The sequence below is a fragment of the Orycteropus afer genome, unplaced genomic scaffold (assembly GCF_000298275.1).
Source record: "Orycteropus afer afer isolate SDZICR_OR568_19922 unplaced genomic scaffold, OryAfe1.0 scaffold00146, whole genome shotgun sequence".
Lineage (NCBI taxonomy): Eukaryota > Metazoa > Chordata > Mammalia > Tubulidentata > Orycteropodidae > Orycteropus > Orycteropus afer.
Window position 1 is genome coordinate 144,872 of NW_006921733.1, and position 17,515 is coordinate 162,386.

A 17,515-nucleotide genomic window follows, 5' to 3' on the forward strand; every position below is an offset into this window, starting at 1 on the left:
TGTCCATCCCTCCATACTCTCCTGCCCCCTGAGCTGTCTCCCTGTGCATCAGCAGCCCTTCCTTCTGATTGTATACCTGTTGGTGGAAATGAAAATGCCACTGTTCTGATGATTGGTGGTAAATATTTAAAGTCTTAATAGGTAGCATGAGAATACATAACTACTTTTGTCTTGTATTTCTCTTTAGATACAATGTTTAAACCTAAATCTAGTTGATTTAGTGTGTTTTTAAAAATTTGAACGTGAATAATTTTTTGTAAAGAATCTTGTTTGTATGCTGTGCATTTTTCTTTTGTTATTAAAATTAAAAATAATACATAATGCAATACAAATTCAACTGCCTAGATAGCTGTAGAAGAAGAGTGAGGCCCTTGCATACTCCCTTGCTGGAGTTCTCCATGGGCTCCTTGCACTGACTAGGGTTACCAGAGGTGTCCATGCTGAGGGTTCTGAGACCCTTTTCTAGGATGACTGATTATGGCATCATCTCAGAGGTTTAGAAATGCAGACCCCGAAACATAACCTTGAAATTAATTTGAAAAATTCAACTGTGAATGTGATATAATGAGATTCTCCCACTGTCATCTGGAATCAAACAAACTTGTTATTCCTGGGTATTTAAAAAAAAAAAAAAAAAACTTAAAATATTTTCTTTGATCAAGGTGAAAAATAAGCATAGACAGTTTTTCTGTAGCTTTTCAGGTAGTTTGAGACATGGATTATTCTCTAATACTATAGGGGACTGTTAATACTTTAAAAACCTTACACTTTATTGAAACTAGAAAAATATTTAAATATCTTTCTGATCATGTCTTGACTAATGATATGGTTCAGAATCTTGGACTATGTCTTCTTATGTTATTATATCTTATATGAACCATTATAGTACCACTAACAAAATATATTTTTACAAGTTAATAGTATACTTTAAAATCTCTCATTAAATTTGAGTAGCAAGTCTTAGAAATTGATTCTAAATATTAAAAATACTTTTTTCTATAGGAGTGTGAATATGACTTAATATTTTAGTATTATTTTAACCATGTTAATACTGATTTATACTGGATAAGCTGCTTTTGTTTCAGGGATGTCCATGGAACACCTGGCACCAAAGGACCAGGGAGTATCCCCCTCCAGGACCAGCACTTGGCCCTGGCCATCCTGTTGGAGCTGGCTGTGCAGAGGGGCACACTGAGGTAAGAGTGCTACAGGATGCCAGTACTTTAGGGAGGTACCCTTACATCCAGTAAGCTGTTATGATTTTATGTCCTTGCTTGTAATCATTGGTGACTATAGTAAATGCATAGTGGTCTCTATTCAAAGGCTCAGCCCACTCTTTGTTTCAAAACTAGATCTAGTTAGATTTTCTTTACTTCCTTTTAATGCCTAGAACTCTAGTAATTTATGAACTTTTTTTTTCCCTGTAGTTTTCTAAAATAACTATTTTTATTCCATTAATTTAAGGTATTAGAAATTCAGTATAGAATTAACCATTTGAACTTCTTCTTATAGACTGTGGTATTATATTCTTTATACACAGCTGGCCAATATTTCATGCTAGAATCTTGGTACTTGTCAGTGAATTTTAATCTCAAGGATTGTTTCCTGTGACAGCATTTTAGTTTCCTTTTAAGTCCAGTATATCTTACCAGTTTTGTTGAGTTGCTTGCTTTTATTTTTGATGGACCATGGCAAAATGCTAATCTGTTCTTACTAGAGAATTTTTTTTCTCTTTTAGCCAAATGTTATCTGCCATCATGTTGTTGCTTCAGTTGTGGGACAATGGGGCCCAGGAAACTGACAATGAGCGGTCTGCACAGGGCACCAGTGCCCCTCTGCTGCCCTTGCTACAGAGGTTTCAAAGCATCCTTGGCAATAAGGACATGCTGCCTCCAGAGGCTGATGTTCATGTAAGCATCCCGTGACATTCTGGGTCCAAGTGATATGCTTCATTTTAGTTATTTTAAAATAGGGGGACACCTGTAAACTAGACAGAGTGCACGTCCTTGAATAGCGTTGTCTTTTGGGGTTTGTATATGTGGTCCAATAAGGCAGATATGGCAGGCCATGATGTGGATTCAGCTGGTGCAGTGGAATGTCCCATGAGCATGTAAGGATTCTTTACTGTACTAAGGAGTGGCCAGAGCCACTGGAGTCTGGTGGCGTAGTATCTAAGGCATTTGACGGCTAACCAGAAGGCTGGCAATTCAAACATACCAGCCACTCCTCGGAAGGAAGGGTGGGCAATCTAATTCCGTAGCGATACTGCCTCAGAAACCCAAGGAGGGGTTGCTTTGAGTTGGACCCAACTCGATGGCAGTGAATTTGGTTTTTAGTTTTATGTTTTATAGAATAAATTTATGTGTTGACATATATATCCACTTGTAGTTTTAGAGAGCCCTTTCTACTGCATGTTGAATGTGTGGTTTCTTTCTGCTATACTAGAGGAGTGTAGCCCTCATGTGCACAAGGTTTAGTGCTTGTCTGCACCCAGCATCTTCTTTAGTGTTCATTTACTGTGACAGAGGTGATATTTAGATGTTGTGGAAGGTGTAAAGAAGGCATGCTCACTTTTGTGAAGGAATTATTATTAGAAGAATGAAGATGAATAAAACCCATGATCAAGTGCAAAAGATGAGACTCAAGTAGCTCATCATTGATACTTGCAGCAGATGGATAATGTCGGGAGGCTATGCATTGAGTTGTGAGAAGTATTAGCACGTAAGGATCAATTAAGTTGTTGTGGTAAGGCTTAAAGGAGTGATCTAACATGAAATGACCCTTAGTGTACATGGAAAAACACACATCCACCTATCTTACTGTTTCATTTTGAGAATATGCCTAGGAGGGTCAGGTAAGCCTTCATCTTCCACCATTCTGTTTGTGAGGAAGAATCAGATTGGTGAGCACCAGCCTTGCTATCAGCACAGAACCAAATCTGAAATACACTTCAAATATATATTAGAAAAGAACATTTGAAGTAGCAGCTCACCCTTCTGACTCTGCCTGTGGACTGTCCCTTTTGCAGAGAAGGCCCTGCCCAGGTAGCAGCTGCTCCAGCAGGCTTAAAGGCCACCTTGGCTCATTCTAGCCTGTGGGCTCAACCTCTCGGACTGCTGCTCTTTATAAGTAGACATTTAATTTTGCAAGTCTGTTCTGGAAAGATTTAGCCATTCCATTATAACGTTTCAGCCTAATTTATCTGTTATGTGGCAGAATTGAACAGTGACTTAATTTGGAAATAAAATTCGTTTTTTTCCAGAGTGGGCAGCATTTCAATTAAATAAGCCGTTTTGATTTTGGTTTTTAAAGTCAAGTTGGGTGCTCTTTGTGTCATCCCAGAGCATGTTCTTAAAGGTACTGGAGGAGGCGTGGCCTGCAGGATGATTTGGGCAGTGTTAGTAATCCATGTGGAGTTGATACCGAGCATTCAACTGAAGTGTGGTATAACAGATGTACAGATATATGGTAATTAATGTATAATCAACACTTATCATTTAATATCCAAACTAAATAGATTTATAAATACTGTATATAAATTCCAAAATTATAGCTAATTGTGTTATTTTAATTTTTCCTATTATTTCTCAAGATGTTTGCATGTATTTCTTACCTAGTTCTTAGCTGGCCCTCTGAGCCCCAATGAGAGTTTCCTAAGGTATCTTACACTACCACAAGACAATGAGCTGGCCATTGACTTGCGACAGACGGCAGTTGTTATCATGGCCCATCTAGACCGTCTGGCAACCCCGTCTATGCCTCCTCTGTGTAGTTCTCCAACGTCTCACAAGGTATTTACTATGGTAGTCTTTATATGTTTTATAATGAGTAATTCTAGTAGATTGTCATTCTGTCCTTTTTTGGTTCTTGGTTTACTATGAGACTGGGGGTGGGAGCTGGTTTAGAGCTTTTAAAAATGTCTACAGTGGTCATAGTGAATGACCACATGTCTGTCTATAGCTTTAGCACATTGGAGCCATACTTTGGATGGTGTCTACTGTCCCCTGGTGTGATTCTTGGTTGTAGCAGCCCCCTACGCAGTCTTGTGGTGGTAGTGGTGTAAAGTTGTAGGAAGCTCATCAAGCTCCGGGCACTGTGCACTTCCTAAGTGCTCTTGGACAATCTTGGCAACCTAATTAAGCAGGTAGGGCCAGCTGAGGCACACAGGGGTTAAGAAACCCACCTTGTGTTGCAGGCTCTATGTTCAAGGGGCGTTTAATTTACCCAGAGAGTTTACCTTTATCTAATAGCCATAAGGAGGTTGCAGCATCTCTCATTCACTAGAAGCTCTGAAAGTGGGCTCTCTGTTGCAAACTGCTTCTAGTAGTAATGACTCTAGTCTAGTGATGGTAGGGGTGAGCATATGTGGGATGCATGTGTGTGTAGGGTCACTGGGACCTCACATACCAACTTACTTGGCTATCTGTAATGTAGTTTAGATGGTGGTTAACTGCCAGGCTCACACAGAGTAATCCTGATTTTGAAGGTTTTCCTAACTTTATTTTTGATATGAAGAGCATATTTTTTTAGTCATTAAAATAATAATATATTCATATGGTTCAAAATAAAAATGATATGTAGAGACACACTGTGCCACACCCAAGTTTCCCTACCTGCTTCTTATTGCTTCTTTAGTTTTTTATGTATCATTTCTGTGTTTTCTGGAATGAATATTTATTCTTATTTTTTCTTCTTTCTTATATTAGAAGTAACATATTACGCATACTTTGTAGCTTTTTTTTTTTTTGTAACATTATACACTGGGGATCTTTCTGTATAAATATAGAGAGCTAATTACTGTTTTTTTAAAAGTAGTTTAGTATTTCATAATATAGTGTGGCTATATCATAATTTTCATTTTTTAACTAGTCTCCTATTGGTTGGTGCCAATATTTCGCTACTTAAATAGTGCTACAGTGGCTAATCTGGTACATGTGGTCCTTCATGTCTGTGTGTGCATATGTTCTCCTTTGTGACACATGAGTGTGTGTATGTTTACATGTGCATGTGTGTGAGCGTGTGTGTGTGCGCACACAGATAGTGATAGAGAGTAGGTTGGTTGGGCAAGTGTGTTGAATACATTTGATGATTATTGCCAAGGTGCTTTGGTGTTACTGACCTCTAGTCACATTCATAGGAGGAATACTTGTCTCTCCAGGGCCTCACTGCAAGCGGAGCTTAGGCCTCTGGATTTTTGATTCTTATGGTGTGAAGTGGTAACCTGGTTTAGTTTGTGCATTGTCTTTTTTTTTTTTTTTTTTAAAATGTATTTCTGGTTCATATGTAGTGCTTACTACTGGGCTTTGTTAAAATGAAGTGCTATGGAAAAATAACCTGTTCAGTTCCTTCATCTTGTGTTAACTGGGGCTTTTATGTTTAATATAGAAAGTTACGAGTTGTTTTGATGTTTTGAATCCTAGGTCCTTTCTTGTTTATTTTATTGTTGCTTATAATATTTTATTGTTACCGCTGGAACAAGTTGCTGTTTGGATTGAGAAAGAGATTTGTTTACTGCTATAAAGAAAATGTTTATTTTCTTTCAGGGATCATTGCAAGAGGTTATAGGTTGGGGTTTAATAGGATGGAAATACTATGCCAATGTGATTGGTCCCATTCAGTGTGAAGGCCTTTCCAGCCTAGGAGTCACACAGATTGCCTGTGCAGAGAAGCGTTTTCTCATCTTGTCGCGGAGTGGCCGTGTGTACATGCAGGCCTACAACAGTGATGTGCTGGTAGGTGGTTTCAACTGGGCCTGGTATTTTTGTAAGGGCCAAGCATTCCTCTCCTGAAGCACAGGGGGTAGCCTGTACTTAGTCAAGCAATTTGAACCTCTGTACTGTGAGTGTTAGGTGGGTGGAGTGGAAAAATGGCCAGCCAGCAGTAGGGTAGGGTTTGTTAAAAGTGAGATGTGTAATTGAGATAAATCATGCTATTTTCTTTATTTTTGTACTGATTACTAATTTTCCTTCCTATTTTTATTCTTTTAGGCCCCACAGCTGGTCCAGGGTCTTGCCTCTAGAAACATTGTGAAAATTGCTGCACATTCTGATGGCCACCATTACCTGGCTTTGGCAGCCACTGGAGAGGTTTACTCCTGGGGCTGTGGGGATGGGGGCCGACTAGGCCATGGTGATACTGTGTACGTATGGTGCTATTCTTTTAACTGACATGCACTCCTTTATGTTGCTATATCTGAAATAGAGTGGCAAAAAAGAAATATTTTTTGAAGCTGCTCTGACATACATAGCATCCTTGGTGATGCTGCGAGAGCTTTCCACAGTACAGTGAGATAAGTTGGCTTCATGTTCTCCTCCAGCTTCAACAGCTGCTAGTTTTTCGCTGTTCCTTCTTTTCACATGGCATCTTCCGTGATAGTTTTCTAAAACGAATTCCACATTGCTATGATTTCATTCATAAATGTTTCAATATTCTTTAAGAGATGAGGTCTCCCTGGTTTTAAACTATAATATCATTATCATAGGTAGTAAAACAGTTTCTTAATCTTATTTTACCTGTTGAAGTTTTTGATTACTTAGACCAGAAATAAACAGAAAATGGTTATATTAAAAATGTAATACTGACTTTTTAGTGAAAGATTTGACAGTTCCTGTGAAACGATGGGGATCTTTTATGCAGTGCTGGTGTGTTTGGAAACTGGTGAAAAACCTTTGCGTTAGGTTGAAATTGAAGATCAAGCATGTTCTAACCCAGCAACCCCAATTCATGTGCATCAGAGATTTATACAGGAGATAAGACAGCAGCAGGGTTTGAAATGATCACTTTCTGAACACTGCCCACCTGTCATTTCACAGGTGAATGGAAAACCACAAATGTGGTAAAAAGGGGTTATTAATATGAAATTTAAAATTGTTATTCTCAGACTAGGAGGGAGGTGAGATTGTCATGGGCACATGTGACTTGAAAGGTGTTGTAAATGATCTTCCCATAGAAGCTAGGTTCAGCTTTTGAACCTTGTTATCTGATTTATTTATAAATTTAGTATATATAAAATATTTCATAATATAATAGCTGAGCTAAGGTGTTAGAAGGAATAACCTGTTTATTGCCTTATGAGTTCAGGGAAGAAATTCAAGACATCAGTTTATATAGTAGGAGATGGAGAGAGACTTTGGGGAGTTGAAATGAGCTGAAGCAAGAATGAGAAAGTTACTGGAGTGGAGTCATTGGGATGTGCATGTGCCTGTGTATGTGTTTGTTTATTTTGCAAACTTAGTTTGTCACAAAGTGAGTAACCATATCTTTGGAGAGGCTAGAGGGGGTTTATGTGGATACTTCTAAAAATGTTATCAATAAGAATAAATATTCTGATTACATATATAGGGTATTTTGTTGATTTCTTCAACTAGTAAGACTTTTTTTTTTTTTACCCAAATGCTTACTGTGTCACATTGATAGTGAAATACAAATTGACCGGTTTTATAGAGGTTTACATATAATAAAGTTCATCAGTTTTAAGTGTACAGTTTGATTCATTTTGGCAAACACAGACAGTTGAGTGACCACCACATTAGTGAACATTTCCGTTGTAGCTAAAGATTCTTTGTACACCCTTTGCAGTCAGTCCCTTCTCCCCATCTCCAGCCTCTGTCAATCACTAATCTGCTCTGTCACTATTATTTTGCCTTTTCCAGAATTTAATATAATAGAATTATACAGTATATAGTATTTTATTTGTGGCCTCTTTCACTAAGCACAATGCTTTTGAGATTCAACCATGTTGTTGTATGTATCTGTACGTGATTCCGTTTTATTGCTGAGTAGTGTTCCATTATATAGATATATCACAGTTTATTTATTCATCAGTTCATTAACATTTGGGTTATTTCAATTTTGGACTGTTGTAACTTAAGCTGCTATGAACTGCCATGTACACATTTTTAACATTTTTTAAACCCTGTTGGATACCATGGTTGGCATTGGATAACTATTTAAGTTTAGATATGGAGGTGTTAGATTTTTGAATTACATAATACCTCAATTCATAGGACATTTCAAAGTAGAAATAATCTTGACACAATGATAGTTTATTCATGACAGTGAATTTTCTTTGTTAATAACAACAGTGCCTAGATTAGCAGCTACATAGATTCTTTTTCTCTCCACAGACCTCTGGAGGAGCCTAAGATGATCTCTGCTTTTTCTGGAAAGCAGGCTGGGAAGCATGTTGTGCACATTGCTTGCGGAAGCACATACAGTGCGGCCATCACTGCTGAGGGGGAGCTGTACACCTGGGGCCGGGGAAACTATGGCCGACTAGGCCATGGTATGTTTGCTGTGTGAGGACAGAGCATATGCTGGGAAATCACCTCATATGAGTGCCTTGCATTAATGACAGTTCTGTCTGTTTGAAGGCTCCAGTGAAGATGAGGTCATTCCAGTGCTTGTAGCTGGGCTGAAAGGACTGAAGGTTATCGATGTGGCATGTGGGAGTGGGGATGCTCAGACTTTGGCTGTGACTGAGAACGGTATGTAGAGCACACACCACCCTGAGCAGGCTCTTGAAAATATGGTATGTCAGATGCAGGTTTGGACCATAGTGATCCTCAGGATCCATCTTGCCCAAGAGATCATTTTCCATTAAGTGGTAGTGGGTTTTAGTGTTTCTTGTGAAGTGGTTTCTCAGAGAAGTTAAATGCCTTGGCTTTGCCTAAAGCTAGACAGCTAATTAGTGGTTACCACCCTTCCTATTTTAGCACTTTTTCACTGAAAATGAAAGTTACAATAGAATGATAACATTCTAAAACCTAATTATTATTATTACATTTCCTAATGTTCAGCCACCTTGATTTCCTGTGGGGAATGCTATTTATTCTGGGATATTCTCATGTGCTACATTATTTGCTTGTTTTTAATTTAATTTGCTTGTTTTTAATTTGGTGAGATTGTACTGATTTTCTTTTTAGATTTGGTGGTTAGAATCACATTTATATTTTAAAATTGTATTTGTAAATATAGTAGGGTGGGTCCTGTCTGTTGGCATCATGGGGCTCTATCTGTAGACATTGAGAGGTCTATAGGCATCATGGCAATCTGTCTGCAGAATCACGAGGGTCTGTCAGAATTATGGAGTGAGTCTGTTCCCTGGCATTGTGGAAGTCTGTCAGCATTGCCAGTGAATCTGTCCTCAGCATGGTGTGGGTATTTGTTGGTATTGTGAGGGTGTGTCCATTGCCATCATAGGGTTGTGTATGTTTGCATTTGGAGGTCTGTCCCTTGGCATTTTGAGGTTCTTCCAGTTCATCAGCATTGTGAAGTCTGTCCATTGACATTGTAGGGGTCTGTCGGCATTGTGAAGGTCTGTCATTTGGCACCATGGAGTCTCTCCATAGCGTTTTGCAGGCCTGTTCATTGTTGTTGTGGGTGTGTTGTCCTCAGTGTCCTTGAGGGTCTGTTGTTAGCATTGTGGGGTTCTTTCTCTTTATTGACATCTTGAGGGTTTGTCCATTGGCATCATAGGTGTTTTTCTTCAGTATTGTGGGCTTCTGTTTCTTGGCATTGTATGAGTCTGTCTTTTGGCATTGTGGAGGGTTTCTCCTTAGCATTGTGTGGGTCTGTTGTTGGCATTAAGGCCTTCTGTCTGTTCACTGGCATGCATCATGGAGTCTGTTCATCAGCATAGGAAGTTATCTGTGTTCAGCATTGTGGAGGTCTGTCTAATGACATTGGGAGGGTTTGTCTGTCAGAATCAGCTGGGGAACCTCTCTACGTTCTTTCACCCCCAGATGTTCAATGGCAAATTGAGAATTAGGTTATGAAACTCTTAATGAGGAACTTTTAAAAAACCAAAAAACAAACGTTGTTAGGACATAGACGTGGCATTCTTTGTGTGAAACTGCTGCTGTGAATAAAGCTACATGATGACACAGTGAGTACATCGCCTTGAATGGAAACCATGCAACCTCATACTGTTATTTCTTTGGTGCATGTGTTATAGGGAAACGATCCTTGCTAAAATATGTTTTTTGAGACTGGTAGTACTGTGGAAGCCTCCTGTCATGCTAGGTTGGATTTGAGGTGATGAGCTCTCCCTGAAAACATTGGTGAAAGTGAGGGACCACCAAACAGGCTATGTGAATAATAGGTGTTTTAACTGAAGCCATGTTAACAGTACACCTTCTCCAGTCTTTGTGTTTGGGTCTGCTAAGTTGAGCATTGGAGTTGTTCTTTATCTTTCTTTAACCACCCTAAGAGTATAGTATAGCATCTACAGTTACCAATTTAGCTCAGGTGTTGGCCTGTTTCTGCAAATGGAATTGTACTGGAATAGAACCATGGTACCTTGTTTTATGTATTGTCTCTGGCTGCTTTCATTCTATTACAGAGAAAGTTGCAACAGACACTGTTTGGCTCATAAAGCCTTAAAAGACATCTAGTCTTTTAAGAAAAAGTTTTCTGATCTTTGATTTAAGCTATTTAAAATAGAATGGGAACTTGGACACTTACAGATCAATTTCAGCACTGAATCCTGATTTCTTTTCTCATTTTTTACAGTGTTTGCCTATACCTAATTTAATGTTTTTGTTTTGTTTTTAAGCAGCTCATTTTTTTTTTTTTTGTTTTTGCAAAGTATTCAGCTTTGTTTTCACATTAAAAATTTAAAGTGAATTTTATCCACTCACCTAATATTTAATTGCGTGGAACATGCATTTGCAAATTGGCAATCCTGTTCTGTGCACAGTGCCAGTTGTGCAAACCAGTCCAGGGAGACTAATATCACCCTCCCTCTGACACCAGTTTATGCTGGATAACATATCTCACACTACACGTGTTGTTTGGAAATCTTAGCTTTCCATCCCCAGCCAGTCCAGACCCCATTTGACTTACAGCCCTTCTATCTTATTCCTAGCCATATAGGGATCAGTCAGCAGATACTAGCTACAAGCACAGAGGTCTACACAACTCCCTGCACCACAGACTCACCAGACCCCCTGTTCCCTTTAGGTCCAGTGGTTCACCAGAATGACCCCCAGAGCTCACCAAAACATCATACCTTCAATAACAACTTTTAATATAATAGAGGATATAAATGAACAAATGCATAGGGTGAAGTCCAGGAAGGGTCCCAGCATGTGATCTCTACATCTTAAGGGGACCTACTAACCCTCTCAAGAACAGATGTTCATTCCCACCAACCAGGAAAGTCTTAAACCTGGAAATGCCCCATGATATCTCTGTGGAACAGAAGTAACCCCTGCCAGTGCAGCTCTTGAGGTGCTGACTGGTACAGCCATCATAGAATTCTACTAGCTCTTGTACAGTTCTTTTCTTGGTCAGGATAGCCCTGCTGTGCTCTTCTCTCAGCTTACCTCTTTTTCAGTGCAGCTCTGTGTTTTGCTGTGCTCCCTCTCATACAGCACTTAATTAATGGAGAGTTTTCATCTCATAGCTTCCCTTTCCAAAGGACCCACCATCCCTCCTGGCTCTCATTGACCTAGAAGCCCCATCTGAGTCTCTGTGTCCAGGTTTTTTATAAGCCAGTCTTTGTGCTCTTTTGTCTGTTATTGGTCAGACTCCTTGTCAGTTTTGAGTGGAGCTCCTGAGCCAAACTGGGCAGAGGTTAGGGTTCTTGTCAGTAGTTTGGGTTGGTGGGGGGTGGGCACCTCCCTAGTGAGTCCTAGCAAAAGTAACAAGCCCTCAAAAACACAGTCCCTCTAAGGTCAATTTCCAAAAACCAAGAGAAAGGCTGCATAAGGGAACTCATTGCATCACATTAATTAAATTTCATGATTCCTGTGATGAATACAGTTGAGAACAAATATGGTCATACAGTTGACTCTTGATCAGCATAATTGTCTCTGAGCCTGGAGCTGTTGCCGTGCTGCGAGTATCAGGTGTTATGTTTTATGGAGGGAATGGAGGGGATTGATTTTGTTACTTATTTAATTAAAACAAGAAGGCAATCCACCTTTGCATTTCTTAATTGCTTATGTATCAACTTCATATTAACTAGATTTCATTCACTTGGTCTGTAATACTCAGTGTTAACTATAAATATTGGTGTTCTAGATTTGTATGCTTTATTGAATGTATTGATTATTTTCAGCCATTTAAATTTCCATTAATGTATACTGGCTTTTTTTTTTTTTTTTTAAACTTAAATTCATTTGTATGTTTTTAGGTCAAGTGTGGTCTTGGGGAGATGGTGACTATGGGAAATTGGGCAGAGGTGGTAGTGATGGGTGCAAAACGCCAAAATTAATTGAAAAACTCCAAGACTTGGATGTTGTCAAAGTACGCTGTGGAAGTCAATTTTCTATTGCTTTGACAAAAGATGGCCAAGTTTATTCATGGGGAAAAGGTGACAATCAGAGACTTGGTCATGGAACAGAGGAACATGTTCGTTATCCAAAACTATTGGAAGGCTTGCAAGGTGAGTGGAAAATAGGTACTGTTTTTTAAACACTTTGTGACAGTTTCTTTAGTCATCTGTTCAAGTTGGCAGATTTTGTTTTTCTTTAATGGAATGGACTATTATTAAAAACTTCTGTTCGCATTTTGCTAAGTATAGATAATAATTGAAAATTGATTTGTGTATATATTTAGAAAAATAACTTAGAATAATCCTTATCAAATTTAAATAAAAATCCATTCAATTTTTACTAGTATTTTAGAACTCTTTTTGTGAAAGCCATTCATTTATCTCTCAGTAAGATAGGCTTGGTGAGATCAGCTATTGTTTCTGTAGTCACATGAAGTTACACTGTGGAAATGCTAAGACCATGGATATGCATGGTGCTGTTAGAATACAGTAGGAGGTAGCATTGAGTCCACCTGAGTTGTCTCATTTGAACTTGGGTTTGATAGGTGAATAGAAAGTCGAGGTGTTCAACATGCATTTTAAGTTAGAGCCAAGACACATAGATACGATTTTCTCTGCCTCTGCCACGGTGAGCCAGTCAGTGCAGTTAAGAGAAGGTGGGAACATCTTCAAGAAAGACTTGAATGATGAGCTGAATGAAGACCCTTGAGCGCTATCATAGTATTCTTATTATGGATGTTAGGCTGCAGCAAGTAGGGATCATCAAAACCATGATGCTTGGGCTGTAAGAAGGATTTTTTTTATTGATGGGGGTACTGGAGTTTTCCAATCAAGTTGACCTGTTGGTATGCTAGGCATTCTCTATCCCAAGGGAGAGTTCATGAGTTTGTGAAGAGCCGAGTTAGAAGAAAGCAGGGAGGAAGGGAGAGTAATAGATTTGTTAGATGGAGCCTTTTTGTTTAGTGTTTAAGGGGTAGATAAACTTTCTTATAAATCTTTTGGGTTTGAACACTATACTCTGTCTCAATTACTCACTTTGCAGTGGTTGTTCAAAAGTAGCCATAGACAGTATATAAACAAACATATGAACTGTGTTCAGTAAATGTAAACAGGTCTCACTCTGCCTTTGGCCTAAGGGCTATCATTTGCTGGCTTCTTGCTCTAATAACATTCTTCTTTCTGTTTTTGCTTCTTTATCAAGAGTTTTTGGAAGTGGGTCTGTTAAATGGGACTTGCGTGCCTCTGAATCATGCATGGCAGGTGGTTTGATTTTTATGTTTACTGGTTCTTTCCCCCATTATTTTCACTCTTTTCTTTTATCCCCCCCCAAGTATGTTAATACCTTGACTAGGAGTTGAATGTGCTCAAATGGTGATTACTGTTTTCCAAGATTCGAGTTACATTGTAGAGTAATAGCATTTACTAGTATGTTATGGAACTGTATTTGAATTTGCCTTCTTGTTTTTGTTCTCCTTCGTTAGTAAGGGAAATCAACTCCTTCAGTTGTGTTTGTTGATAAACCTTACTTTGAGACTGTTTCAAGTATTATTGATACTTTTTGTCCTAAAAACTTACTACAGGCTCTTAGGATAGAATTGTTCCATTTTACTGTAGTAGACTTTTTAGCTGAATTATTTTCATGATATATTTTTGAGAAATACCCATTGTATTAGTTGTATTAGACTTAAAAATATACTTTGCAAAAATACACTTTGCTAATAACATTATTTAAATAGAAAAAAATGTTTACATTTTTATCATCTGACTTTGGGAGAGAAATAGATTTCCCTTTAAGAAAATGTCCTCAGTAAAGAGTGTACTTTTCATGGTTGTAGAACAGAAGAGTGTGGTCTGATAATTAAAACTACACTTTATTCTTTATGAATAAGAATCTGAATGAGGAGGAAAAAAAAAAATCACAAGTCCTTTCCATGCCCTAACATTATTTTATTTGCAAGTTGTGAGTCTTAACACATTGTAGTTGGGAAAATACAATAGGAGTTTTAATACCACACTTGAAGTAGCTTGTCCTTTAGTAGTTGATACTAAATGCCTACTGACTTGAATGGCATTTAAAATGAAAATGTTTCATTTCAACAGAAGTGATAGAATTGCAACTGAATCTGCATCATTCTTTGTTTGTAGGGAAAAAAGTGATTGATGTGGCTGCGGGGTCTACACACTGCCTTGCTTTGACTGAGGACAGTGAGGTCCACAGCTGGGGAAGCAACGACCAATGTCAGCACTTTGACACCTTACGTGTAACCAAACCAGAACCTGCTGCACTGCCAGGTCTGGATACAAAGCACATTGTTGGAATTGCCTGTGGGCCTGCCCAGGTATTGGATGCATGATGTGATTTGGTAGTTTTTAAAATTTTGGTGTCCAGTTTTTCATTGCAAGTATATAGAAATATGATTGAGTTTTGTGTATTGATTTTAATGTTCTCCAGCCATAGTGAAGTTACTTAATAGTTCTAGGAGCTTCACTGTAGATTTCTTGGGCTTTACTTCTTAGGTAGTCATGTTGTCTACTGATAGAGACAATTTTATTTCTTCCTTTCTGATACGTATTTTATTTCTTTTCCTTGCCTTATTGCATTGGCTAAAACTTCTACCAATAATGTGTTGAATAAGAATAATGAAGAGTGGTCATCCTTGTCTTATTCTTGATCTTTGGGGAAAAGTGTTTAGTCTTTCCCCACTGGGTATGATGTTATCTATGGATTTTTTTATAGCTGACTTTTTATGAAATTATGGAAGTATCATTTAATTCCTATTTTTTTTTTTTTTATAGAGTTTTTATCTTCAGTGGATGTTGAATTTTGTTAAATGATTTTTCTTTCTCAGTTAATATGATTAAGTAGTTTTCTTTCTTTAGTCTATTAATGTGATGGCTTGCATTGACTAATTTTCAAATATTGACCACGTGTTGCATTACTGAGATCATGGTGTATTCTTTATATATTGCTAGATTTGATTTGCTAATGCTTTGTTGAAGATTTTTCCGTAAGTTAAGTGTTCATGAGTGATACTGGTTCATAGTTTCCTTTTTTTGTACTATCTTTTCTGATTTTGGTGTCAGGGTAAAGATGGTGTCATAAAAAGTGTTGGCAAATGTTCTCTCCTCTTTTATTTTCTGAAGAGATTTTACAGAATTGGTATTTCACCTTTAAGTGTTTGCTAGAATTATATGAAGCCATCTGGGCCTGAAGATTTCTATCTCAGTGGCTTTTAATGACAAATTCAATTATTTTAATACAGGACTCAGGAGTCCCTGGGTAGCACTATAGTTAAGCACTTGACTCCTGGCTGGTTAAACCCATCCAAAGGTGCCTTGAAAGATAGGCTTTATGATCAGCTTCTGAAAGATCATAGCCTTGAAAACTCCATGGAACAGTTCCACTCTGCGTACATGGGGTCACCATGAGTCAGAATTGACAACAAATAACAACATAATATAGGACCATCCAGGTTATCTATTTCTTCTTGGGTGGGCTTTCTTAGTTTATGGCATTCAAGGAATTGCTCCATTTCACTGAAATTGTCCAATATTTTTGTGTAAAGTTTCCTTTAGTATTCCCTTGGTACCCTTTTGAAGTCCATGATCTGTAGTGGTATCCCTTCTTTCATTCTTGATACTGGTAATTGTGTCTTTTCTCTACTTTGTCAGTTTTGTTCAAAGTTTGTCAATTGTGTTGATCTTTTTAACAAATCAGATTTTAGTTTCAATGAATTTCTCTTACTGATTTCTCTTTCTTTTTCATTGATTTCTGCTCTTATGTTCATTCCTTCTCTCCCCACCCCCCTTCAGCTTGCTTTGGGTTTATTTTGTTCTCTTTTTCTGATTTTGTGAGGTTGAAAACTAGATTATTGATTTGAGACCTTTCTTCTTTTTTAGCAAAGAAGTATCTGATGCTATAAATTTCCCTCTAAGCAGTGCTTTAACTGCATCTCACAGATTTTGATATATTTTATTTTCATTTTATTATCTTTCTATTATTGATTTCTAGTTTTAATTTGATTGTGGTCACAGAATACACTGTGTTATTTCTTTTACATTTGTTCTTACTTGTTTTAGTGTTTTATGTTGCAGCATATGTTCTTTCTTGTTCTGTGTGTGCTTAACAAGAATATGTATTCTGCTCTTGTTTTGTGAAAATGTAAATTGTAAATGTCAGTTTGATATACTGTCAGTCAATCTGATGTCTGGTGTGCATTAGAAATGTCAGTTCATTGAGAGTAATATATTCAGTTCTTCTAGATCCATTCTCAATTTCTGTCTACTTATTTTGTTATTAGAAGGGTAGTGTTGGTTTCTCACATTATAATTGTGGATTTGTCCATTTCTCTTTTCATTTCTATCAGTTTTTGCCTCATGTATTTTTAAAGATGCATACACCTTCTTCTTGGTGAGTTGTAATTTCCCTCTGTATAACTAGTACTTTTCCTAATTCTGAAGTCTGTTTTGCCTGATATTAATATAGTCAGTTCAGTGTTCTTTTGATTACTGTTTGCATGGTATGTATTTTCCCATGATTGTACTTAAAACAAGCAAACCCAAAACACTCACCTTTTTATTTTGAAATAATTATAAATTCACAGGATGTTACAAAGATAATAATGAGAGGTTCCTTGTACTTTTCAACCACCCATTTTCCCCCATTGGTTACATCTTACTTATTTATAGTACTGAGGCAGGACACACCCAGTTTCAAGAAAATGAAACTTAGAGAATGGAAAGCCCCTGATAACTACGCCCATCCTCTTGCTGTCCCCGACAGGCACTCCCTCCCTCTTGCTGCACTTCCTGCTTCTGTAAAACCACCCTGCTTGCGTTTTTCAGAAAAGAAATCAACCACCATATACCCTCTGTACTCCGGAAATATACAAAAGTCCTGTGTAACCTTTGTTCAGGGCTTAGTCTCTGGATGTCAATCCACTGAACCAAGTGTCAACACAATAAAGTCCTTCCTTTACCCCATCTTGCTCAGTGATAGCATTGCCTTTGGTGGCTCTGGCAACATTTTTGGTGCATTGGCTGTGAAACTTCGACCTCAGCCTCCTCCAGCCGCTCAAGTGACTGGTAGCATGGCTATTGTTGACCCCAAGAAGCTGGCGGTCTGGGCCGGTCCTTGATCTGGGGAAAACGACCTGCTGAGTGCACTGTTGGAAGTTTTGCCACCATGTGGGTTGTTTGTGCTGGGGTGAGAGCTGGCCCTGCCTCTGACTACGG

At 38.1% G+C, this 17,515-nt stretch overlaps 1 protein-coding gene across 1 annotated transcript in view; it reads left to right on the top strand.

Moving 5' to 3' along the window:
* The window catches only part of HERC2 (HECT and RLD domain containing E3 ubiquitin protein ligase 2), a 554,454-nt gene that overhangs the window by 140,975 nt on the left and 395,964 nt on the right, over positions 1 to 17,515 (top strand). The window contains exons 7-15 of the mRNA XM_007945978.1: positions 1,086 to 1,196; positions 1,739 to 1,910; positions 3,618 to 3,791; positions 5,544 to 5,732; positions 5,988 to 6,139; positions 8,127 to 8,284; positions 8,373 to 8,486; positions 12,140 to 12,391; positions 14,426 to 14,619. Of these exons, the coding sequence (XP_007944169.1) occupies positions 1,086 to 1,196; positions 1,739 to 1,910; positions 3,618 to 3,791; positions 5,544 to 5,732; positions 5,988 to 6,139; positions 8,127 to 8,284; positions 8,373 to 8,486; positions 12,140 to 12,391; positions 14,426 to 14,619 (1,516 nt within the window). The remainder of the gene's footprint in view (positions 1 to 1,085; positions 1,197 to 1,738; positions 1,911 to 3,617; positions 3,792 to 5,543; positions 5,733 to 5,987; positions 6,140 to 8,126; positions 8,285 to 8,372; positions 8,487 to 12,139; positions 12,392 to 14,425; positions 14,620 to 17,515) is intronic.